Source organism: Pteronotus mesoamericanus, unplaced genomic scaffold (assembly GCF_021234165.1).
Source record: "Pteronotus mesoamericanus isolate MK-2021 breed Mesoamerican mustached bat unplaced genomic scaffold, CSHL_Meso_final scaffold_1186, whole genome shotgun sequence".
NCBI lineage: Eukaryota > Metazoa > Chordata > Mammalia > Chiroptera > Mormoopidae > Pteronotus > Pteronotus mesoamericanus.
This window is the reverse complement of record NW_026555302.1, coordinates 10961932-10987336: the sequence shown is the minus strand read 5'-3', so window position 1 is coordinate 10987336 and position 25405 is coordinate 10961932. Positions and strand designations below refer to the sequence as shown.

General features: G+C 43.6%; 3 protein-coding genes across 5 annotated transcripts in view; 2 read left to right on the top strand and 1 right to left on the bottom strand.

Annotated features, from left to right (window-relative positions):
- Window positions 1-509: 509 nt before the first annotated feature.
- On the bottom strand, window positions 510-20013 carry ANKRD45 (ankyrin repeat domain 45). Of its 2 annotated transcripts, none has more exons than XM_054587752.1 (6): window positions 19820-20013; window positions 12583-12961; window positions 11957-12124; window positions 5274-5368; window positions 4049-4187; window positions 510-957 (listed from the first exon to the last, which is right to left on the bottom strand). In XM_054587752.1, the coding sequence occupies exons 2-6, from the start codon at window positions 12944-12946 to the stop codon at window positions 926-928; spliced, it is 798 nt and encodes a 265-aa protein (XP_054443727.1). In that variant the 5' UTR covers window positions 12947-12961; window positions 19820-20013; the 3' UTR covers window positions 510-925. The 2 variants fall into 2 exon arrangements, with proteins under 2 accessions (XP_054443727.1, XP_054443728.1); XM_054587753.1 differs by lacking the exon at window positions 510-957 and adding an exon at window positions 3275-3518.
- On the top strand, window positions 7480-8992 carry TEX50 (testis expressed 50). Its single transcript, XM_054587508.1, has 2 exons — window positions 7480-7803; window positions 8726-8992. The coding sequence occupies exons 1-2, from the start codon at window positions 7480-7482 to the stop codon at window positions 8990-8992; spliced, it is 591 nt and encodes a 196-aa protein (XP_054443483.1).
- Window positions 20014-20233: 220 nt separating the features above from the next.
- KLHL20 (kelch like family member 20) overlaps window positions 20234-25405 on the top strand; it is a 31461-nt gene continuing 26289 nt past the window's right edge. Inside the window, exons 1-2 of one of the 2 annotated variants that reach the window (XM_054587749.1) lie at window positions 20234-20275; window positions 21164-21227. In XM_054587749.1, the coding sequence (XP_054443724.1) occupies window positions 21205-21227 (23 nt within the window). In that variant the 5' untranslated portion in view covers window positions 20234-20275; window positions 21164-21204. Of the gene's footprint in view, window positions 20276-21163; window positions 21228-22551; window positions 22723-25405 lie in introns of those variants that run through there. The other variant, XM_054587750.1, reaches the window with a different exon arrangement.

Genomic DNA, 25405 nt, shown 5'->3' with positions numbered 1-25405 from the left:
ATTGCTCATTTCCTTTCTTTTCTCTCTTCCATGAAAACTAGCTTTCAGGCTGGGACAAAGAAGAGGAAGCCATAAGAAAAACAGTAAATAGGTTTTTAAAAAATATTTTCTTTCCATCAAACCTTTCCAGAAAGCCACAGAGTAGTACATCAGGAGCTTTTAGATAAACTGGGGGTGGGGGGTAGGGGGGCTATTCCAAAGCACTAATATGAAACCAACCATGAGATTTAAAACCTAAAAAACATAAAATGGAAGGAAAACCAACCTGGAGGCCAATTCTAATACCGGCGTTGCCAAACCTACAGAACAGAGGACACCTGAATATGAAACTAAACAAGTTTCTGTTTACTAATTTAAAGGCAGGAAGAGACTTAAGACAAATAAGAGGTTTACTAACTAAGGGACTATATCCCACCTTACAAGTAAATTTTAATTTGGGCATAAAACATAACAGCTGTGTGAACGGAGGACCCTGACCCACACTGTCCTTCATACTCCCTGCTCCCGAGTGTCACCCCGCAGCTTCCCTTGAGGAGGGGACGAATTTTCCCCCTGGATGCAGCCACTGTCTTTTTTTTTTTTTTTATAGAATTCTTCAATTGAATGGAAATTTCCTGCCTCTGTTGTACATAAAATTAGTAGATTCTCTAACCAGCTTTTGAAGTTTCCACGTGGTTTTGTGCCTCCCAGCCACATGCTCTCTGGAAGGGGCGGCTACAGGCGGGGCAGACGAAGGCCAGAGGGCAGGACCGGCAGGGCCGACTCCCTTTCACACTTACTCGCTTGGAGAAAACCCCACGGCTACTTTCTCAACCTCAATTGTCATGAATAGCTTTGCCTTTACAAATACTCTAAGAAAATGTGGCTTTTTATAAAATACATGTTCAGTGGAAGGCATGCTCTTGACTTCTTTTCTGGCCATGACTTAGACTACAGATTTGGCACTTCTCACTTGACCTGAAAGGAAGCAGATGTTTCAAATTACATTTAATTACCTTGCAGTACAAAACAAAACTTAAGCCAGTTTTTAAACTTTTGTTAAATTTATTGGGGTGACATTAGTTAATAAAATTGTAGACGTTTTCAGTGTACAGTTCCATAATATGTCACCTGTATATGGCATTGTGTGTTCACCACCCAAAGTCAAGTCTCCTTTTGTTACCATCTATTCGATCCCCTTCACCCTCTCCCTTCTCCCCCCGCCCCACTTCCTGCTGGGGACCACCATCCTGCTGTCTGTCTCTGAGTCCTTGTTGGTTTGTCCTGTTCCTTCATTGGTTGCTCTCGGTTTTATATCCCACATGTTAGTGAAATCACATGGTCCTTGACTTTTTCCATCTGACTTACTTCACTTGGCATGATATTCTCAAGGTCTATCCACACTGTCGTAAATTGAAGCCAGTTTTTAAAACAATAGACATGAAATACCTCAGTATGTCCCAGCCTGAACCTGTCATTAATTAAACCCTGGTGTTGGTATGTCAATTCAAGTGTTCCCCCCGTCCCCACACACTTCGTAAAAATACTTAAAGCTGTGAGGTCACATTTCCCATACAATGAGCATTATTGTTCCGAATTCTGCCACGGACTAGTGGAACTTTTTAATAAACCGCTTACCCTGTCTTGTCGGCACTTTCCTCACTGTAAAATGAAGGGGACGTTTCAGAGGTTGCATCAAGATCTAACACTTCCACAGTATGAAGGCGCAAGACACCGGGGTGCGTGGAGGGGACACCGGGGACTTGGAGAGGGGCAATTCTTCCTCTGAGTGAGGGGGGAGGAGGGCTGCTGGGCCAGGCTGAAGGGCGGGGGAGGGGGAGGCGAAGGCGGGAATCAGGCTGCGTCACCGACAACTCGGGTCTTCCCCATCTCACTCCCCACGGCTGTCCTCCCTCCGGTCCGTTTTACAGAGAAAGCCAGGTTACCCTCCCTGCTTACTCTCTCTTATCTCCTGCGCCCAAGTCTTAATGACAACCACTGCCCTGAAAATAAAGCCCAAATTGTCTTGGGCTTTACAACGCAGTTCTTTGAATGAAATGATCACCTTAACTTTCTAACCTTACTTCCTACTGTTCCTTCACACAGACTCAACCGCCATCAGCCACGTGGACCCTGAGCCCTCCCCTATTCCCACGGCTGAACCTCTCTGAGCACATGCCACTCTCAGTCTGCAGGTTTACTCACACACTGGGTGGTGGGCGCCCCCAAGCCAAGGACGGTATGAAGGGTCCATTTCCCCCTTCAGGAGGCCTAGGAGAGTGCTGCGTGGCGGCTCTGTAGAGGTTAGGCGCAGATGCCGGGCTAGGGCTCGTCTGCCATGCTGCCTAGACTAGCTTAGTGTCTTAACCTTAAGAAACCACAGCCCCCTGTGCAGAAACCTAACAATCTCAGGTCCTGGATCTCCACATTCAAAGAAATAAAGTTGAACCCCTACTTCAGGTCACACACACAAAAATAACTCAAAATGGAGCATAGAAGTGTAAGAACTAAAATACAAAATTCTAACCAAATAAACCCATAAAAACAAACCTTGGAGACCTTGGACTTGGCAATGTTTCTCAGATATGATACAGAAAGCACAAGCGACAAAAGGAGAAAATAGGTAAATTGGACTTCACCAAACCTGGAGCCTTTTGTGCTTCAAGGGACACAATTAATAAAGTGAAAAGATAATCCACAGAATGAGAGAAAATATTTGCAACTCATATATCTGATAAGGGACTTGAACTCAAAACATAAAGAACTCTTACAGCCCAACAATAAAAAGACGGTCCAATTTAAAAATGGGCAAAGGATTTAAAGAAACATTTCTCCAAAGAAAACATACAAATGGCCAGTTAACACATAAAAAGATGCTTAACATCGTTAGTAGATAAGGAAATGCAAATCGAAACTACCTTAAGGTACCACCTCACACCCACTAGGTTGGCTAAACTTTTTTTTATAGACAGTCATGACTGTTGATAATGATGTGGAGAACCTGGAACGCTCATTTTTTACCATTTGTGGGAATGGATGACGGGAAACACTTTTGACAGGTCCTCAAAAAAAGACATGACCCAGCAATTCCACTCCTACGCACATACCCCAGACAAATGAAAGCATGTGGTCACAAAAATTTGTTCACAAAAGTTCATGGCAGCCTTATTTGTAATAGTCAAAAGAGTGGAAACTCAAACGTCCATCAGCTCATGAATGAGTAAATTTGAATCCATACAACAGACCAGTAGCCATCCATAAAAAGGGATATTGATACCTATTACAACATGGATGAACCTTGAAAACACTAGAGTAAGTGAAAGAAGCCAGGCACTAAATGCCGTATGTTGTATAAGTCTACTTATGGCGTGTCCGGGGCAGGCAAATCCGTAGAGAGAGAGAGCAGATCAGTGGTTGCCAGAGGCTGAGGCGGGGGCGGGGGATGGGGCGTCACTGTGAAGGGTACGGGGCTTCTTTTGGGGGTGGTACGATGGTCTAAAATCGGAGAGTGGTGATGATTCTTCAACTCTGCAAACTTACTGAAAACCACCATATGATACATTGTTAAATGGTGCATTTTATGATATGAGAATTACATCTTAATGCGGCTATTTTTAAAAATCTTAGGTACACCTGCCACCGAGATCCGACAGTGTACCTTCCCCATTCACGGGGCCATGTGACTGCAATAGGCGTTTCAATGCCTATTTGGAGTTATAATTCCGAAATTGCTTTTCAAACTCTGCCACTCTATCTACTAGGAGAACGTGCCTTCCTAGTTAAAAACCACTGGTCAAAACCAAAGGCAGCGTAAATTATGTAAAATTAAATGATTAATGAAGGTAATAACACTACAATTAGGATTAGATATTCTCTACAGAAATAAGTCAGCTATTATTTTCAGTCACTAATAGTAAAACTACTACGAAAACTAGGGAGCTACATCACAGGCCTGTGCTTGTGACTACTTACGGAAGCCTGTGAAAAATCAGAGTGTCTCAGAAGTAACAACACCGAACCTGACATTCCTCTTTTCTGACACTGAAAGCACTTTGTATCCAAAACTCACGTGGGGTGGCCATTTTCGTGAAGATGGGAGTCACGATATCTTCCAACTGCTGTCTCTGCTCGACGAGCTCACTGACGGGAGCCTCCGGATGGGCCTCCAGCCACTCGTGTTTCGCACGGCACGCGCTGAGGACGGCGTTCTAGAGGCAGAGACAGAGAGCGCGCCCTCCGCTCACTGCCTGAGACACACAACCGCAGAATCTCGGAACCGGCACCGGCCGACAGGGCCTCCTGGGGCGCCGTTCGGCACCTGCGCCGGCCGGCACAGCCCCCGTCAGACACAGGTGGCGCCTGAGGCGGTGGCTGCTACCGCATGGCTCTAGATTGCGAGTTTAATTTTGCCTACATTTTGTTTGTTTCATGAGTGATTTTGTAAAGCGTTTTACAAGCCGCAAGGAAAATGTTTTTTTCATCAGAAAGTCATGAGAAAATTCACAGAACATCCTGCAGAGAAATTCAGGAAATGATTTAAAACCAAAACACATTCCTGATACCTTGAGTGTATCTTTTGTGTGCGTGTACAATCCAAAGTAATACATTTGTCCACATGCAGTACTTAACATATACTAGGTGTGGCGAGGTGGCTTTACACTAGCTATCTTTCTACCTGTGTCTTTTTATCATTATGTAAAAGTTGATACCTTAAAAATACGTAACACATATAAACATAGACACTGAAAGGATGTATATCTAAGTTTCGAAGCACAGTAATGAGTATCGGTGGGCCCTTCTAATCAACAAAAGACCCAGACAGGACGCCTCCCGCGCCCTGAAGCCACCTCTCTGCCCCTCCCCAATGCCGCCCCGGCCCACCTCCGCGGGGCAATCGCAACCTGTGCTTAGACTTTCCTTTCCTTTTCAAAATAGTTTTACCTCGTATGTAGGCATCCCTAAATGATATAGTTTGATTTTTCTTGCTTTTAAGCTTTATAAAAATCTACGTAGCCTTTGGTAAATTTTTTTTTTTTTTTTTTTTTTTTTTTGCTGAATACTACATTCCTAAGATTCATTCATGTTGTTGGGTGAGATACTTTATTATTTCACTCATTTTTATTTGTCCATCTACTATGAGCAGTTTGTTAAGAAAGAGAGGGAGAAAGGGAAAACGGAAGGAGAAGAGAGCAGTAAGGACCTCTTCCTACCTCCAGAGTATTAGTGCAGAAATTAAAGATTCAAGGCAAAAGCCTCAGAAGGCTTCAGAACAAGCAACGATCACAACGTAGTACCTTGTCTTCTTTAAGGAGTCTCCCTGGTCCCTTCTCTGAGTCTGTAACAGTTGCAGAGACCTTTGTAATATATTTTTTCAGAGCCAGCCTTGCATCTGGAAGTAAAATGTACAAAAATAAGACAAAGATCAAAAAATGCGCTCGGCCGTTGGTAACGCGCTGTGACATCCCCAGAGCTTTCGAGTGGCTGGGCGGAGATTCTGCCTGTGGCTGCTCCCCCTGCACTTCAGGGACGACGGCACCGAACCAGCACAGCGCTCGGCGGCGCTCACTGTGCTCCTAGGATTGCGCAGCACCCTCACCGTCCGCGTTTCCCACCAGCGGTCTCCCCAAGCCTTTTTCCATCGTGCACCTCAAAATTCTTCCACCTACCGCTTACCAGTCCCTAAGCTACGTCCACATTTTCATGTATTTGTTATAGCTGCATCCCACTTCCAGGTGCCCAAATCTGAGTCCTTTTCCTTTTAAAAGAACACTAATCCCGTTCATGAGGGCTCCACCCATGTGTCCTCATTACCTCCCGAGGACCCCGCTTCTTAACACCATCGTGCTGGGTATGAGGACTTGAACATGTGAAATTCTAGAGACACAGACACTCAGACCACAGCAGTTCCTTAACCCCTGCAATGTCGGTGTCCCCATCCACACAACGTAAGTGACACGGGACAGCCCGCATGGGGTTGTCATAAGGACAAAGCACAATGTAGTAGAGTGCACACAAGTATCCCGGCCCAGCGCCCGGTGCACAGTAAAGCACTCGATGCGTTTACGACGCCAGGCCTCCCCTCAGAAGCCTAAATATGACTCCCTGTTGGCCACTGAAGAAAACACAGGCCCGCCAGGCTCTGGCCAGCCACAGCTAACCGTCCAGCTTTCTGCCCTCCAGTGTTCACCCGGAGAGTCTGTCCATCATTCGTGTCATCCTCCCTCCACCCCAGGTGTCAACGTGGCTCACTCCCTCAGTCCCGTGGGGGTCTGCTCAAGCGCCGCCTCATCAGAGCATCCTCTCCCGGTGCCTCCAATAAAACGACACACACACCCACTCATTGCTCCGCTTGCCGGCCGCTGCGGATCCCCTGACCGTGCTCCTTTATTTTTCCTCCATGGCCCTCTGTAGACATACACATTTAGATGCTGTTCTCTATGGTCTCCCCACTAGAAAGGAAGCTCCAAGAACATGTGTTGCTGTGTGCCCAGCTGCACCTGCGCTCTGAGTTCCTGGAACAGCATTCAGTACACATGAGGTGCTTGATAAATATCTGTTGTATGAACGTTTACACAGCATTTCTCTGATTATGTTCCTTCAACCTAAGATGCCTTGGCCACCTACCAAAATTCTACACATGCTTTGAAGATTACTTAACACACTTCTGCAGAACACCTAATTCCTCCAAATGACACTCGTTGCTCTATCCACCGTTGCCTGACTATAATTTGCTTTAGCTCTCATTTTAGTCTCCAGTAACTTGGAATTTCTATTATTTTTTTGCTTCTACCTCTAGATTGTAAGATCCTTAAAGCTGGGGTCTCTGACTCACCGTTTTACAGCAGACCATGCCCCCTCAGCATCTCATCTTTTTTTCACCTACCTCGCCAAATTCCTCACCCCTCCCCCACTACCTAAGAGTACCACATGCCACCAAAGGGACAGAGGTTCAAAGGGACAGTGCTTTTTTTGCTTAACTATTTGAAAGGAAGGATATTTCAGAGTGGAAAAAAAAAACAACCAGAAGCAGACTGCAAGGTTGTGTGAAATGGTAGAGCTTCAGATTATTTTTAAAGTAGATGTAAAACAGCCATACTCCAGAAGAGTTGGAAGGGATATAGGCAAACTGTTTCCATGAAATTTCATTAATATGATCACAGTTTGAATTTATCAGCTAGCAAGATATTAGCAAGGTCTTCATTTTTCATAAAATTGAAGAAGCTCAAGTAATTCTGATAAAAAGCAAGAAAAAGTTTCCCTGAGAAACCCAAGGTGACAGACTGGGTGACACCTTTTAGTTCCACTGTGGTTGTGATGTCACTGACTATCCCTGAATCACTGTGACTGAAGATGTAACAATGATCAGCAGTGTATATATTTTGCCAGCTAGGAAGTCTACATTTAGAGCACGTATTAACTAACACTCGGGGCGTTTCTACTCTGTCTCTGTACTCTGTATTTTTGGCTATAGATTTCTTTTGTCCCAATTGAGACAGAAAGATGTCCCTCCAAGAACTACCCCCAATTTTTCCTCTGTTGGTTATCTGTTTATTAAAGGAATGTTTCTGCATTTGTGATGGGACTATCTGGGCCAAGGTTGGATGGGAGATTTTTCCAGAAGAAATGCATTATCTGAAAGCTAAGCCTCCTCCATCTCGCTGTCTACCTTACCCTATAAACAAACTATGTTGCAATTTTGCTAATATGGACATATTTCAGGGTTTTTTATATCTCATGTATATTTTAGGACAAGCTGTCTTTTTAATTCTGGCTGCTCTATCTGTGCATTACCTGTGGATGAAATGGAAGAAACACAAGAGAAAGGTAAGTTAGTGATACAAATAGTAATAGTTGTAGAATATCAGAATTTAAAATATAAGGCTACCAGCTTCTTTGGGGGAAAGTACTACGTCTTATTCCTCTTTGTAACCACACCAGGCCTCTGCCATTCACGCCCAACATCTTAGCGCAGTGTCTTGCACACACTAGGTGCTCAGTAAATGAGTACTGACTCGGAAGGTCCGTAAGACAATCTAGCCCAACCATTCTATTTCAAGTTACAAAACACATCAAGAACGTAGTGAACTACAGTGAGCGGAATGCACAGCAAGTGAAGTTTTCTGTCTGGGCTGGGAGGTAAGTCATTGGATCTTTCTCGGCTGCTTCACGCATAAAATGAAGGATCCAGAACAAGCTATCTGTTAGATTCCTTCCAGATCTATCCAAGAAGGCTAAGTATATAAAGATTGGCAGGTATTTTCTAAAGGAACAGTAAACTAATGTCTAATATTAGGATAATTTTCTGGGGAATGGCACTATTAAACTAATTTTCCACTTTGCCAACACCGCCATGTTTTGAGGCAATCTTAAAAGCTCACTGACCTTTACAATAATCAGGGTGTTCTCAAATGACCTTGGTTTTATTGATCATACCTTGAGGCTGTTTAATAAAGGGGTATATTTAACTAATATTCAAATAATTTCTCCTAGATGAACGCTCTAGCTATGAAAAAAAGCACTTTTTAAATGTTTGTCGATGGTGATAAGGACTGTTACAGTCCTTCACAGGGGCGTCCCCAAGGGCGTTCCTTCTGCCCTTGTACTTGTTTTCTGTAGTCACCTTTCTCTTGTATAAGTAAATAACGGGTGGTGTTTGAAGCTTAAGTACAGATATCCAGAAAGTTTATTTGAACTACAGTAAGGGAAAAAAAAAACCTATAATATCATTTGTTTTTCCCCCCTTCAGCTGAAAAAACAAGCCTCCTTAGATACAGCTGGTAATGAACTTGAAAGCCAGTCCATCAGCGACGTCGACCGGTTACTCTGCAAACTCTTGGCCACAACATCAATGATGACCGCGTACCTGAATCAGACATCTCGCCATCCTACAGCGAAGAAACTCAGGCACCGAAAACTACAGAGGAAGAACAGACAAGGAGCGAGAGGACGCCACAGACATCCACCTATGAACGTAGCGCAAGCCAGTGTGGAGGCTACACAGGAAGTCTATTGAGAGAACTCATATAAGGTTAAAGATGGTTCTTTGAGAGCCTTTGTAATTTTTTTTGCTACAGTCCTTACTGAAAATTTCCAATGAAGTCTGGGTTGAAAAGTTATTTCTATTCAGCTAAAAAGACATCCACACTTGCCCTGGCCAGGTAGCTGAGTTGGTTGGAGTGTCATCCTGTACACCAAAAGGTTATGGGTTCGATCCCCAGTCAGGGCACGTACCTAGACTGTGGGTTTGAGTCCCTCTCAGAGTACAGAGCGGGGCAGCCAATCGATGTTTCTCTCTCACATGGATACTCCTCTCTCTCTCCCTCTCTCTCCCCCACTTCCCCTACCTCTCTCTCTCCAATTAATAACCATATCCTCAGGTGAGAATTAAAAAAAAAGACACCCCAACTTACCAAAGTACTGGGAAAAAGGCTGTACACTATCACTACTTCAGATTTAAGTATTTCAGTCTTTTTAATGTATTACATCACTAATCATTAACCGATCCATAGAATAGATCTTTAGTGTTTTAATAAATCTCTTATTTAAATAACATTTGTGATTTTTCTTACTTTCCTGAGCAAATTTTATGGCCACAAGAAGACTTAATTTCCCATCTCAGATGCCCTTTGCTAAAATAGTACAGATGTATTAAGGAATAGATTGATTTTTAAAAACAATTTTTCCATTTTTAGTATGATAAATGATGAATTATCAACATTTTTTTTTAATTTCTAAGTTTTGTTGTACAGCCACCTCCATTTTTTAAAAGCATGATTACCACATTATCCAACAAACACTGGGAGACTGATCCAAGACTAGGTCAGAAGATTTGATTAAAAACATGAAAAATCTCAGAAATATATGCCAGATCTACAGCATAATGTTACAAAAAAAAATTTTTAAACAATCCTTGAAACAGAAATAATAACTCTACAGTCTTTCCAGGTAACAGAAAAGAATAGCACCTCTCTTAGGTTATTGCGAATCATTAAAAGTTTATTTACGGTTCCAGTTCCCAGATCCCCCTCCTTCCTTCCTTCCACCTTTCCGCGGCACAACCCTGCTCCATTGCCACAAGTCTGTTCCACCCCTTCCGAGTTCTGAACTCTCAACTAATTCCTGCTCAGAGGACAATGATATATTTTTCTTTTAATGGGAGACTCTTGAACACTTAAAAAGTGTCCAAACCTCAAAAACCCAAAGAAATGTGTCTCGAACAGTGGCATTTTCAGCAGCACAGAGAGGACTCCAGGGCAGGGAGTCCCCTCAGCCCCTTACACCTCCCCAGGTGCCCCCTACCCTCATCGCTACAGCAGGGAGGGAAGCAGTTTACACACTTCCCTCCCTTGGGCACTTGGGTGTCTGAATGAAACGCACGTTGAAGTTTACGTCGAGTCGTGTGCATTGCTAACGCCCCAGAGCTACATGCACTCGAAGTTCCAGTCCTCACAATTTCAACACTGATCTGGAAACAGTGTGATAATCCTAGTTGATAGGATTATCATTTTATTTGATCTTCATCACCAGGACGTGTTAGGTTTAATTTCCCTAAGACTGTAAGGACCCAAACTAAAACAGGACACTGGAGAGAGGAAACCCATGAACCTCCGGGCCCATAGGCCCCAAACTGTTTCTGTTCAGAAAAGTTACAGCAAAATTTGTCCCTGGATTGTTTCTTAAGCAAAAATGGGTTTTAAATTATACAATGTGAATTTCACCTATAATACGAATAATGACTTATGTGGGGATCAATTAAATTCTTTGTCATTTGTTTTCTTTTCACTTACAGAATAATAAAATTGAAAGCACTGACAGAAATGCTTCTAGAAAACACGTAGTACAAGAGGAAAATTACCTACAAAACCATCCACCAAATCTAACATCTTTTTCTTCTCGAGGTGCTTCCTTCCCTCAATTTCCTTCTATTAATTGCCCAGGCCCTTCTAATTTTACTGGTAAGCAAGGTCATTATTGCTACCAGATGAATCTTCCTTAATATCACTGTTATCCTCTTTCTCTTCTACCTAAAAATTTCCACTGGCTCCCTGTGGCTACAGAAACGAAGCGAAAACCTGTGCTTCGTACTGAAGGGAATCATCTGGCTGTAACGGTAGCAGCAGCATTTTTCACATGCCACACACTGTGCTAAGTGCTTTATATCATCTCATTTAATTCTCACAACAATCCCCAAGAGGGACAATCTATCGTTGGCCCCATTTTCTGGAAAATGAAACTGAGGTATAAAGAATTTAAGTGACTTTCCCAAGGTCACGTAGGTTTCACGCGGGGACACCCAGATGTAAACTCAAGCAATCTGATGTAAGAGCCCATGTGCTTACATGGGCAAACTATGACTTGCCCTTCGGGGAGACAATCTTGTCACTGTGCCGCAACTTGCCGCTTTCACTCCCACCTCAAAGATTTAGCTCACACCCTTCCCCTTCTATAGTCCTTTCAAAACCCACCCATCCTTGAAGGCCGCTCAGCTCCACACGCTCTGACTTCACGCCCTCTGTCCACTTCACAGCATGTACGACCTGCTCTGCTGATTTTAACCCTTCATTGTAGTCTTTCTGATGCTGTTACGTAACAGCAGATGTGCCTACAGTGCATCATCCCCCACCTAACACACGCCCACAGGGCAGGAACAGTCAATGGCACCTACAGCAACGCTCAGCGAGCATTAAATAAATGGCTGCTAAAAACACAACTGCAAACCACCACGCAAAAAGAATGTCGTGAACGTCGCAGGCACCCATTTTTCGACCAATGTCGTGTGCAAGCATAGTTACAACAGTATGTCTTCCTGAAATCTCTAAGCCATATTCCACAGGGCTTTAGAAATGGCACATGCAAAATATTAGTAAAACTCAAAAGAGCACATGGTTTTTTGACCTTTGATGGACGCACGACACACACCCAGAAAAGTGGACGGAGGAGTCACTCGGTGTGCTGATAGCTGTGCGTGTGTCCTTACCTGCCCAGTCCAGGAACTCCACGCACTCGGCCTGGGAGTACCGAGCAGCAACGTCTCGCGCGCTCTCTTCCCGGAAGTTCAGAGCTTCTATATCAACGTCCAGTTCCACCAGCGCTTTCAAGGTTTCCAGGCGTCCCCAGGCAGCAGCGCAGTGCAGGAGCGTATAACCTGGCGCACAGGAGGGAGACAGCCAGGTCTCAAGACGCAGGCTGCGCTCTTCAAGACTCACCTTGCAAGGGCGCAATTGAGCATTTACTCTTTGCCAGCTTACGGTGTGCCAAGGACTGTGAGATACTTATATGTATCTTATTTAATCCTCATGACACCCTCTGAGGAAAATATAATTAGCAGCCCCATTTTGCAGGTGAAGAAACAGAGACACAAAGCGGTTAGGTAACTTGCCCAAGTCACACAGCAAATAGCAAAATCTGTGTTCTTAGCTACTATGCTGTATCATATCAACGCATACACACACACACACACACACACACATTCTCATGTATGTGGACATACATAATATATGGAAAGTATAAACCAGGTGCATCCAATGTATCCAACGTCAAAGATAATAGCTACACCTCTAGGCAGTCATAAGTGATACGGATGAGAGAAAACAGACAAAATACCTCTGGCCGTTTTTTCATTCAGATTCACCCCGTATTTTGCCAAAGCCCTAATCACATCGCTTTGCCCAGCCATGCAAGCTGCGTACAACAAATTTCTCCCCACGATGTCTTCTTCCAAGAGGAGCTGCATGGCCTGGTGGTGATGAGGGTTCTCGGGGTCCTCAAAAACCCCCTGCAGGCCTTCCACATCCCCTGTGAGCACTGGCTGTAAGAGGGGGTTCACGGGGCCTCCTTCCTCTGGCTCCTCCTCCTCTTCCTCCTCCTCCTCCTCCTCCTCTTCTCCTTCTTCCACTTCATCTCCTTGCTGTGATAAAAATGCTGATTTTTCTGAACTCTCTGAGTCTGGGGGCCCCTCTGACTCCATTAACTCCCAGATTACCTGAGACCAAAAAAAAAAAAAAAAAGTAATACAAATCTACTCGGACAAATCAAAATTTATTTCTTTATTCGGTCAGTCCACTGACAATATAGGTGGGATGAGAATTCTTAACTGGTTGAAAATAATTATAAAGTAAAATACTTCATCCATTCAATTAAAAAAGCTTATTGTGTACCTACCGTCAGTGAATACAGTCAATACGCTGCCTGAATATATATTAAAATACTCACTATGTGATAGAAATAATAAATTCAATAGAAAGAGGAAAAGACAGCAATATGGGCAAGATTCATTGGGAAAAGATTGAAAGAGAATGTTAGAGACTCACCTGCCTCTCACCTGGTCCATACTGGGGAGAAATAAAACAACACAGTTGGATCACTGCAGCCAGATTATCAAGACCTTAAGAAAGTAGGCGCTGATGTTTAGACAGAACTCAGTCGCTCAGTAATGCTTACTGAACACTTACTAATACTGTAAACTAAGTGCTGGGTAGGCATCATATAAATCACAAAGAAGAATCAAATTTATTTCCTGCCCTCAACAATGTATTTTTTCAAGAAAGAAAAGGAGAAAAGGCGACATGTATAAAATAAGTGCAATAAAAGGTGGCAAATGGTTAAGTATAAGTGATGGAGTGCCATGGAAATTTAGAAGGGACAAGATTCATTCCAGATAGACTTAATCAAGAAAGTCTGAATGGCGCTCACCCTGGCATAACACAGGTTAACTTGGGAATGGTTCAGAGGGGAGGGGCATGGCCCCCTCACATGTGTGAGAATGCTCGTAGCAGCATCGCTATTCATAGGGCAAAAGCCCGGGTGGGGAAAGAAACATGATTCCCACCAACAGGGGCATAAACGATGGCATATGTACACAAGATAGCATGTGGCCGTTAAAGCGAGTAAATTACAGTGGTCTACCATGCGCGTGGCAGCTCTGACATGGCTCCCAAGCCCCTCCGCCTGCACGCTGGTACCCACACTTTTGTGTCCTCCTCTCCTCATGAAGGCTAGACATGGTGGCTTTCTTCTAATGTGATGGAGTGTCACTTCCACAGTCCGCTTACAACAGACTGTGACTTCTGTCTTATTGGTATTCTCTCCCTGGCTCTTCTCAGGCGCTGTGATGGAGACGGCCGCCTTTCAAGAAACGGGGCAAGCTCTGGCCACCCGCCCGTGAGGAACCGAGGCCGTCAGTCCAGCCGCACGCGAGGAACTTAAATTCACCAGCAACTTCTGCGTGAACTTGGAAGTGGATCCACCCCAGTTGAACCTTGACGCCACACAACACCTTGACTGTAGCCTCATGAGAGACCCTGAAGGTGAAGATCCAGCTGAACTATGTACCCTGATTCCTGACCCAGAGAAACTATGAGATGCCGAGCATGTGCTATTTTAGGCTACCGAGTTTCGGCGTAGTGTGGTAAACAGCAATAAATAACCAAGGCACACAACAACATGAATGAATCTTGGCAATATAATATTAACTAAAAACATACACCCAACAGATTATATATATCAAGGTATATTTTTGTGAAGTTCAAAGCCATTACAATTAAAATAGACTTTTTAGGAATACAATGAATACAGTAACACTATTTTGTAAAGAAATAGAAGAAAAGCCAGATTGAACACGATTCAGGATAATGTTCCCAGGGGTGGGGTAGAAAGGTGTGGAAAATGGAATAAAGGGAATCATATATTTAGTAAAGAATACGGCATTTAAGCTGGGACATAAAGAATGGGCAAGATTTGGTCATTGAGAAGGAAGGGATATCTAGTTAGAATAAACATATCTTTTTACGATAGCCCTACATTAATCTCAGCCTTCACAAAATGTGTACAATACTTGTAAGGTGTTGAAGTTAGGAATCCTTTGATGGCAAAGAATAGAAAAACCGTAAGACTGCCTTTTTAAAGTAGATTAGTTTCTCACACAAGAAGAAATTTAAAGGTGAAGATGATTTAGCAGCTCAAAAATATAAATCCAAGCTCTTTCTATTTCTGTATTCGATCATAGTGTGTAAGACTTTCATCATCATGGCATTGCCTCGTGGTGACAAGATGGCTGTCGTAATTCCTGGCATCGTGTCTATATTCATGATAGAAAGATAGGGGAATCCCAAGAGGACACCAGTGGCGTCCACCCCCTCTAAGGGGAAAGCAAATCAAAATCTTTCTTATCAAGTCCCAACAAACTTCCAATTATATCTCACAGGCCAGATCGTTGTTCCTCTATATTTAAGAGATGCAAAACGGGAAAGAAAAAAAAAGAAAAAGCTAGTTTCTTCCTGCCTCTATAAGTAAGCAAGGTATATGTGATTAGGAATGCTAATTAAGTTAGCCAACCAACTATGACTCCACCATAAGATTTGGTCTAAATTTTATCTTTGAGACTGTTACATTTGATTCATTTTACCGAATGAATTCTCTACCCTCCCAACACACACACACACACACACGCCTGCTACTAGGCCTAAAATAGTTCCCCCCCCCCATTTCTACTAGCCAAATCCTACTTAGGCCAAGCTAGTAACCTACCTTCTTCCTAAAACTTTTCTTGATTCCTCTCTAGAAAATACCTGGACCAAGTACATGGCAAGCACTTGGTAAGCAGGACCTATCATCATCATTAAACTCTCATCAATCCTCCCACAAAAACATCAATAAAGCAAAAGAAAATATGTCAATGCTATTATTTCTTCTTTTTCTTTTTAATACACAGTTTTACCATGTAGAGTCTTGAGTAAATAACTTTCAACTCTACCACACCAAACCTTGATTACAGACAGGGATTCTGCATCTAGAGATCAGTGTCATCCCAGGTTAATTCAGAGATTTGGAGATAAACCAGACCAAATCTGGAAATATGATTCAGGCCAGAATACGCAAAGCTACCCTTGGTATATCCTTAAGTGGGGCTTAATTTCCAAATCAGCACAGAACTAACACAATTAGAACAGCAGTTCTCAAATTCTTTGATCTGAGAGCTCTTTACAGTCTTAAATAACTTTTTGTTTATGTGGGTCATATCTATCGATATCTATCATATTAGAAGCTAAATCTGAGAAATCTTTAAAATAATTAATTCATCTTAAAACAATGACATGTTAGCATAAAAATATAGCTTATGTAACATAACTATGTTTTACAAAAAATACTGATGAGTGTCACTATTTTACATTTTTGCAAATCTCTTTAATGTCTGGCTTCTTGGAAGCCAGATGGACCCTCCTATCTGCTCCTGCATCCGCTGTGATGACACGGGATGCTGGGATATCACATGGTGCAGCCCCTGGGAAACCACCCTAACGTGAGACAATTAGCGCAAAGGCACTCTTCGTCGGAGAATGTGAGGATCATGTGACTGGTGGATTCCGGGGAAATGTGTTAGGGGTCCCCAGGGATTCCTCAGACCACACTCTGAGAACCTCAGGAAACCATCTCAAGGAGAGGATCAGAGGAGGTTACCTGAGGACCGAAACATTTGTGTATGAGAGAAATTAAGCATCAGCCACAGCCTGAGCTAAAAGCAATGGAACATTTCCATTATTTTTTCTCCCTAATCATCAAAATAATTGAGGGCTCATGGAAGAAACGAGATCTGTCATAGACAAAAATAAATTAGATTTCCTTTGCCCATAAAAGTTTTAACGTGAATCAAAATTGCCACCCCACTCCATTTAACCAAAAGTTCATAGAGAACGTGAGAGGAGAGGGGGCTGGGCCATGAAGGCGGACGGCCTATGGGCTGTGGGTCGGAAGGCACGTGATTCGGATATTAACTAATTAGGTGACTTTGCTGAACTCACTCTCCTCATTTGTCAAATGGGAATAGCACCTGCTCCGCCTGACCGAATTAGTGTAGGAAAAGAAGTCTATGAAGTCTTCCTTTGATCTATAAAGTTCACGTGAACTCTTTTGAGGCTGCTCATATAATAATAGAAAATGACAGAGGCCACGGTCCCTACCCCACTGGCCTTCGCAGCCTAGGGCGAAAGCCGCAGTTCACCAGCGATGACAGAGGGCCACAAGGGGTATAACGGGGAGCAGCAAGGGGTGCCCTGAGAGGAGAGAACGGACATCTCAAGTAGGCTCAGACTTGGCAGGTCCCAGAAAGGCTCTCCAGAACAAGCGACCCTTCAGTATTGAAGAGCAGGCGTCTTCAAAGGAAGCGAAAAGGACAAAGGGCTGACAGGAGCAGCAGAAAGAAGGGGTGAGGAGGCAGTCAAGGCAGCGCGAGGCTGTAGCGGAGAGATAGATTGTCAGGGCCTTTTACACCAATTGCAGTTTTTAAAATGTAGTCTCTTGAGAATTGTAAGCCTCAGCTCTGGGAGAGGGCACCCAAGGGCGGACCTGGCCCCCAGGGTTAAACAAAGGGGAGGCCTGGGGAAGTTGGTACAGAGTGGCAGCGCCCCGGCACGACCCAAAAGGTCCGGCGGAGGGGCTCCAGAGCTCGCCTTTCGGCCTGAATCCCGCGGGGACCTCCCGGAACCACCGAGGATGCCCGCGAGGCGAGACCCGCTACGCCAAGCTCCGGGCACAGGCAACCCCCCCCCCTCCAACCCCGCTTTCCAGCTCCCGCCCGAGCAGCAGGGCTGCGAGACGCCCATTTACCCCACACCCACCTTGTCCTCGGTGCGGGGACCGAGCCTTCAGCGCTACCGGGACAGCGGGCTTCCGCGGTTACCATGGCGACGACGCACTCGGAGGGCCTTAGCACCGCCCCAAGAGCCACGTTCTCGGCTCTGCGCGCAGGTCAAAATTGCGAGGTGGGAGAGTGAGAGGGGAACAGGAATGGGGACGGTTAAAATCCAAAGGATTACCGTTGCTGTGTTCTCAACGTGGTGTGCGGTTTTTTTTATTGTGTACATTTTCTGTAGTGTGGACTATATTTTACAATTTTAAAAATGAACTTTAAATATCAAGTGTGTGCATTGGTAATTGGCCCATCCTAATCTTATCTTCGACTTTTAAATGGGGAAGAATTTTCCAGAAATATTAGGATGCATTCTGAAAACTACTGAAAATCGTAATTATAACGGACAGCTTAACTTTCTAGTCTGTTGGAGATCTTTGGATCTTTGTCCTGTGTTTTGTAATCACTGTTACCAAAAAGGAGCGTTTCCTGAAACCACACAAGTGCCAGCTCCGGGAGGAGTGGAAGGAACTTGGAAACTTTCTCGATTCTGGAATTTAAGATCCAAAACTGACGACTTTTTAAAAAGGGGTAGGGATAGCGGTGGGCCAGATATCAAAAGAAACCGGCAGAGAAGGGCAAAGCTTACCCAGAAATTACATAAATGTTTACATAGATCAGAGTGAAGACAGAGAGGTCTTTTGTTTGTTGTTTCTACTGAAGAGAAACGGTGAAGGAAAACATTCATTTCTTTACTGTTTCTTCAAGAAAATCGTCTTATATTTTACAGGAGCTCAGAACATTTGAACTGAAGGCTGAGTAGCTTAGATTTCAAATGAACATTTGGCCTAAAAACTTCCAGCTGCTTACAGGCTAGTTCTTTTTCTGTTAACTGCCTGTTCACATTTTTTGCCCAATTATATTATTTGTTTTTTCTCCAAATAGGAGCCATGCATATACTACACTATGGATCCTTTGTGGATTATATTGAAAAGTTTTCCTAATCATTTTCTTACATCCTTTGTATTTTCCATAGAAAAATTTTTTATGCAAATTTATCAATCTTTTGCTTCTAGATTTTGAGTCATAATCAGGAGAGTTTACTCTTAATAAATAAATTCATTTATGCCTTCCATCCATCTTGTACTATTTTTATGTTTTCAGCATTTGCATTTAGACTTCTGATAGATTTGGTTATTGTGTAGAATAAAGATCCAGCCCCTTCACCCCAACAATGACAACTCTAAAGGGCCATCCAGCTTCAGAGCTTCCCATAGAGTCTTCAGAGGCCTTTGTGAAGACTGCAAAGGAGCCCAACTTCTTACATGGAATGGATCCAACTTTCTCTCTTTCCATATTTGTATCAGCACCATTTTTGCAACAGCCCATATATTCCCCAGATTTGAGATATCACGTTCATCACATACTAAATTTCCATATGTTCCTAGGCCTCTTTCTGGATTTCCTACCCTGATCATTATAATTTACTTCTCAAAACAATTTTATAAAAAGGGTGTTATTTCCCTTTTACCTAATCCTTCAGAGATTAAGCAATCTGACCAAGATCACTAAATTAGTCAGTCACAGGACTAGGATTTGAAACTATTGTGTCTGGACCCAAAGGCCATGCATTCCCCACTACAAGCTAATTATCAAAAGGTAGTCGGTAGTCTTTCCCTTTCAGAACCAAGTGGACAAGCTTTTGTAGATCCTATGTGTAGATCAGCTAAAGAAAATTTGATTAAGTTCATTCTTAGCCTAGGATAGTTACTAGGAAACCAGCAAACAGTCTTTTACTGATACTGCTGAAATTGTATTCCCTACTCTAGCACTTGTATATTTTCTAAATATATAGTAAAAATCAGGTAGCTATGTGCTGTAGGAAAATCTGGCAAAGGGCAAATTGAAAGGATCTCCCCTCACCCCACCCCAATACTAAAGTAAGTTCACAGAAGTGTTTATTTAAATGTCTGGTGGTCGATATTAAGTGGAAGGACGAGCTGACGTAGCCTCAGAATCCTGGGCAAAACTCTGGTGTCTTGAAAGCTCACGTGTGGGAAATCCGAATGGTCGGGTATATTGCTGGTTTGGGTGTGTATCCTCGGCAGTTTGCACATAGTATGTGCCTAATAAATATAGGTCGACCCCATGGATGCATGCGCCCGTCAGTCATTCAGGCCACATTTAGGAATAAGACTGTGCCGATAGGAGACTCACCTGCTACAACCATATCAAAATCCCTAGCTTTCCGTGACTTCTCCCATCTTTCTGCTGCCGTCTGCTGGAGAAAACAAGGAGGAAATGGGGAGGCTACAGTATTCAAATCCTGCCAGGTCAGCGATGAAGCCGCAAAGGGGTCAGCCTTGGGATAAAACGAACTGGATGCGAAGACCGGCGGTGCTTGCGGTCACCTGCATCTTCTGCAGAGAGAGCTGTCGCTTCCTGAGCCGTCCCGGAACTTCGTGGCGGAGCAAGTGGGTTCCAGGGGGAACGCTTTAAGATCTGGACCACTTCCTTCCGCTGAACAGGGGTGAGGGACCGGGAGGAAATAGCTCGAGAAGCGGCACCCTACTTGCGCCAGCCGCGGCGGCGGAGGAAGCGGAGAGGAAGCGGCGGGGCGGAGGAGGCGGGGGAGGCGGGGGAGGCTGCGGCAAAGGAAGAGTGTCCAAGCCGGTAAGTTAGCTGCCCTAGAGAGGGGACCGTGGAGAGCGTCCCGGGCTCACTTTGCAAATCTGTGGTCCCAAGTTGCCGAGTCGCCGGGCGGAGTACGGGCCGAGCCTCGCCCGCCGCCTTGTCAGTGCGCGGAGGGACTGTTGGGGCGCGGGGCTGGGGCTGGGCTGGGGCTGCGGCCCGGCCTCGCGGGGCACCAGGCAGCGCTGTAGTTGGCTGACAGCCCTACCCCGGAGCCAGGGGAAGCGCTGGGCGGTCCTGCCTGGGGGCTTTGGGCTTCCCTGGACAGCTTTCCCGGGCAGGGGCTGGAATTCGGGAGAAGCGTCCCAGTTAACCCTGGGGGACCTAGCGAGATCTTGCCAAGTGGGTGGTGGACATTGTGTCGGGGCCAGGGGAGTGCTGATAACGAGCCGTAGTTTCTCCGTACTGTTCAAGCTGCCCGGGCTGTCGGAAGCAGAGTTGTTTTTAAGGGCAAAATGCCCGCCCTGCTTCTGTCACTTCTGGCCAAGTTAACAGCTTTCAGATCCGCTGTGAACCAGCCCATTCCCTGTCGAAGCTGTCACGTTAGTACTGCTGCGGGTGTCAGGTGAATGCTCTGCGGGCGTGCCTGACGGTGAGGTCAGAGTTACACGTCTCCCAGCACTTTCCGGAGAGAGACAGCACTAACCTGGCGGTCGGGGCTGCTCGGTGCGCTTCCCCTCACCTTCGCTTGTGACCGGTGTAGCTTCCAGAGTAAGGAGAGTCACCCTGAAGGTTATGACTGTGCTTCTGCCAAAGGCCTGTGAAATAATAGGACATGGTGTTGTCACTGAACGAAATGATTATATGGAGATTGTTACTGGGAAGATCAGAAGTAGTTTGTATTAAGTTGCTGCTTTTCTGTTGTCTTAGGTTCGGCTTTAGAGTGTGGTGAAGGGGACTTTTCATGGTGCATGGAAGGAAAGCCAATGCGCAGGTAGGCACTTAGGGAGAAAGCCTTCCGTTTCACTGATTGGAATCCAGCATGTAATAATTCAGTGCTTCACTGAATGTAAAAGGAAAAAAAAAAATAAAGGTTTACAAATCTTACCAAATTCTGCTTGAAACTAATAATTCTTGTTCTAAAATAAATCAAAAGTAATATTAGGAATTAGCTTTTTCAATAAGGTAACATATAGAACTTAAATTTCTAAAGAGTCCTATGAATTTTGTGTAGTTAACATTTAAATTTTCCTTTTTGTGTGGTAATTTTTTATGATAATCATTAAGTGTACTATGATATATGGGTTTATTGTAGTCCTCAGTTCCCTGTAGAATGTAGAGAGTTCTGTTGTCACATAAGTATACAATATAATGGTTATTTATAACACACTGTACTGAATGTCTAATTATGGTTTTAGTTTTTTCATTGATATTCAATAATACATTTGTTCTGCTAATTAAAATAGCTGCATTGCAGGGAAGATTGAGGAGTAAAAAAAGTATTGGATATAATAAATTAGCCCATAGAAAAGCAGAGCAGCGTGTGGGAAAAATACAGACAAGTATAGGTCCTCCCAACCCTCAAATTGAATGTGCTAACAAATAGGACATCAGTCCTTACTGAAGCAAAATGAGCCCCGTTCGGTGTTTTCATTTTTTAAACTCATTTTACATTCATGAACTATATTTAATCACTTACTTAACATCAAAAATAAACAACTGTGGCAGACCTTTTAAGAAAAGGAACATTGCGTGATGGGGGTGTGACCTATAACTTAAAATCAGTAGCAAGAACCAGAATTATCTTTTCCCAAATCTATTATTGATTTTTTTATTCACTCTGAGCTGCTCACCTCTCTGTGCCCCAGTTACTCCTCTAATGTATCTGGCTGGGAAATTGGGAATTAATGACTGCTTGCAAATGCTTCGAGATCTCCAGATGTTAGGATGTTATAGATGTACATCTCTTGTACATACATCTTGATGTACAAGAGATGTTATGGATGTAACAAATGCCATTATCTTGTTCATATCTTACTCTATAGTGGCAGTATTTGACTGAAAGTGCATGACATTAACAACATATATTAATACTTATCACTTCAGCTGTTAAAAGGGTTACAAAAAACACTGATTTCTTTTCATCCTCAGCTGCTATAAATGTTATATCTTATGTAATTGCTAAAATAAGAGCTTATTATTCTTTCAAAAGAAAAAGCACAGCGTGGGAATGTTTTTTATCAGTCATTTCTGTATAAAACATTCATTTACTCACACCCGTCTTCTCTGCTTTATTCTATAATACTGCCAGTTATTCAGAATCATTTTGGAGAATTCTGCTACCGTTAAGTGACAGCTCTTTCTTCATTCCCGTCACTCGGCCAAAGCCCGGCCCACGCTTTGCTGCCTGGTTTTACTTTTCCCGGACGTCTGCATTAAGTCACGGTCACCCTTCCAAAGGGTGTTTCCTTGCTGGGCTGCCATTCCAAGTAAAGCTGAGTTTATACTTAGATGCTATTGGAGAAGTTTTGAATGAATGGTAACTCTCTCCATTGAGATTATTTGGGCCCCTACTCTTTCTCGCTACGGGTGTGTGAACTCTTTGAGTCTCATTTGTCTTCTGCATCCTTGTAGCCCTGGAACCTAAGGGTCACTGAGTGACTGGGTGACTGAACAGCATCTGCAGACACTACCCCTGGGGACAGGGACTATGAGCAAGAAAAGATGGGAAATTATTGTCAAGGGGATTCTAATGCATAATTATAAAGTTTTGTGAAATTAATTGAGATTTTTTTTTTTTTTTTTTTTTTTTTTTTTTTTTTTTGGCTTTTCTTAATTTTGGGCCTTTTGGGCCAATTTTATTAGTAAAGCTTTATTCCATTCATTTATTTAGCTGTGGTGGGTACATGCTATGTAATTTTAAAAAAATCAAATGGGGCATTCCATGAAAAGTCAGTGTCCCAGTGCTGACCTCGGCTCTCGGCTTTTCTCTCCAGAGGCGGCCACGGTACGCGGTTGTGCGCATTCTTTCCCAGGCAGTGCAGGGCATGTACAAGCATGTCCAGAACATCTCCCCTATGCAAAAAAACACCAATGTCAGCATACCGTGCGTGTCCTTCTGTATCTTTCTTTTTTCACTTCACAGATTATCTTGTAGTTTGTGACAAATACGTACAGACCTACCTTATTCTTTTTCATAGTTACATAGGATTCCATCTTCGGTATGTACCATAGCTAGCCTGTCCTTTTGAGAGACATTTAAGTTATTTCAGATATTTTGCTGTTAGAACCAGTTCTACAATGAATATCCAAATGTGCAAGTATAGAATAAATTCTTAGACATAAAATTGCCCAGAGAATATGTGCATTTTCAGATTTTGGTAGATGCTAATTCCCTTCCTTAGAGATTATACCAACCTACAATCTCACCAACGAGGTGTCTCTTTCCCAAGATGTCTTTAATCCTTTATTCCATTTAGAGACACTAAAACATTTCGCACTCTACTTCTTCCACCTTTCCTTAAATATACAAATGGGAACCAAGCCTGACTTTATTAGGAAGTAGTTTGTTCACTCACCAAACGTTTACACGGTGCCCAGTCGGTGCGTGTCCACTGCACACAGGCAGTGGAGTGAGAGAAAGACCCGTAAGCGGCACCGTAGCTCAGCGGGGACAGGATTCTAACAGATGTAAACGCAGAGGAGGGGACCTCTGCTCTGTGGAGAAAAGGGAGCTTCACAGAGATGGTGGTGTTTGAGCTGGATCTTCTAGAAAGGATAGGAATTTGCTTTAAAGTCAAGAGGGAAGGAAGGAGTGGGTGCAGGGGAAGGGAAGGGAAGGGTCAAGTCAAGGAACATGTATAAAGGACCCATGGACAAAGCCACAGTGGGAGAGGATTGAGGGATGGAGGTGGAAGGGGGAGGAGAAAGTGGTGGCAGGAAGGTGGAGACAAATGTATTTGAACAATAAAAAAAAAAGAAAAATATTTTTATATAAAAAAAGTAAAATGTACTTAAAAAAATAAGAATTTAAAGAAGAGCAATAATAAAAGGCACCATAAAAAGAAAGAACAGCTGTGCCAAAAAACAGACAACAAGAACCTGAAAGAGTATGGCATGCATGGAATGGTAAGTATATCTGGGGTGCAGAGTATGTGGGGGACGCAGAAGGGGAAGGAGGAGGACGAGTCACGGGAAATGAGGCTGCCACCGTGGGAAAGAGTTTGGCTTTACCCGCCCGGCATTTAGGAGCCATTGGACTTTTATACAGATCGGATTCGTTCTTTGGGCTGATATTTAGGAAGCAAGGGCAGGGGCTACAAAGAGGGAAGAAATGATGGCAAAGAAACTAACTTAAGGAGTTGTAGTCGCTTAGACGAAAGCAGAGGGCCTGGAACAGGTCTATGGTAGTGGGGGTTGGGAGAAGAGGATGGAATTGAGAGTTTAATAGCAAAATGAGAAGGATTGGTGAAGTCAGAGTTTCAGCTAGAGACACTAAGCACTGCCATGATGAGATAAAAGAGGCCGGAAGAGGAACGGGTTTCAGTAAGCCAAAAGCAGGTTCCCTTCGCACACTTCCCGCTTGTCATGTCTAGGAAACAGCCCGGTAGAGACAGCCAGTGTGCACTCGGAATATGGGTCCTGGGCAGAGGAGCAGTTTGGGTTGGAGGCTTTTTTTTTTTTTTTTTTTTTTTTAATTGTGAGTCATCAGTGTGCAGAAGGTTCTAGAAGTTGTAGGCGTGAATGAGGGTAGAACAGAAGGATGCCAAAGGCAGAACCTTAGGGAGTACCAGGGGTACTTACAGCGCAGCGTAAGATGAAATCCTGTAAAGATTCAAAATGGATAAGAAGCTTTAGGTCTGTTTTTTTTTTTTTGCATCTAGAGTTTTATCAATAATTTTCATTCACAGTGAAGATCAGATGAGCTTCTCCTTGAGTTCAGCTTCAAAAGACAAAAAAAAAAAAATCACATTCAGATCTCATATCTTCAGAATTTCCTACTTATTCTAGTCAGTCTAAAATGTGTACTTAAAAATAGTAGTGTAAGATATGCTGCTTGATCTGGCTGTTCCTCGCTCAGCGCCCCTCCTTACCTCCCTCTCCCGTAGACATAAGGCAGTTGAATATCACGCTTGATGTCTGCATCTTTACCCTTTGGGATGGCTGTGGGAC

Excerpts from the sequence above, each read along its gene's own strand:
- TEX50 (XM_054587508.1), top strand. The coding sequence starts at position 7,480 with ATGTCCCTCCAAGAACTACCCCCAATTTTTCCTCTGTTGGTTATCTGT. Across the intron at positions 7,804-8,725 it reads GGAAGAAACACAAGAGAAAG|CTGAAAAAACAAGCCTCCTT; the intron begins GTAAGTTAGTGA and ends TCCCCCCTTCAG.
- ANKRD45 (XM_054587752.1), bottom strand. The coding sequence starts at position 12,946 with ATGGAGTCAGAGGGGCCCCCAGACTCAGAGAGTTCAGAAAAATCAGCA. Across the intron at positions 4,188-5,273 it reads GACTCCTTAAAGAAGACAAG|AACGCCGTCCTCAGCGCGTG; the intron begins GTACTACGTTGT and ends CTCTGCCTCTAG. Across the intron at positions 958-4,048 it reads CACGAAAATGGCCACCCCAC|GTCAAGTGAGAAGTGCCAAA; the intron begins GTGAGTTTTGGA and ends GCTTCCTTTCAG.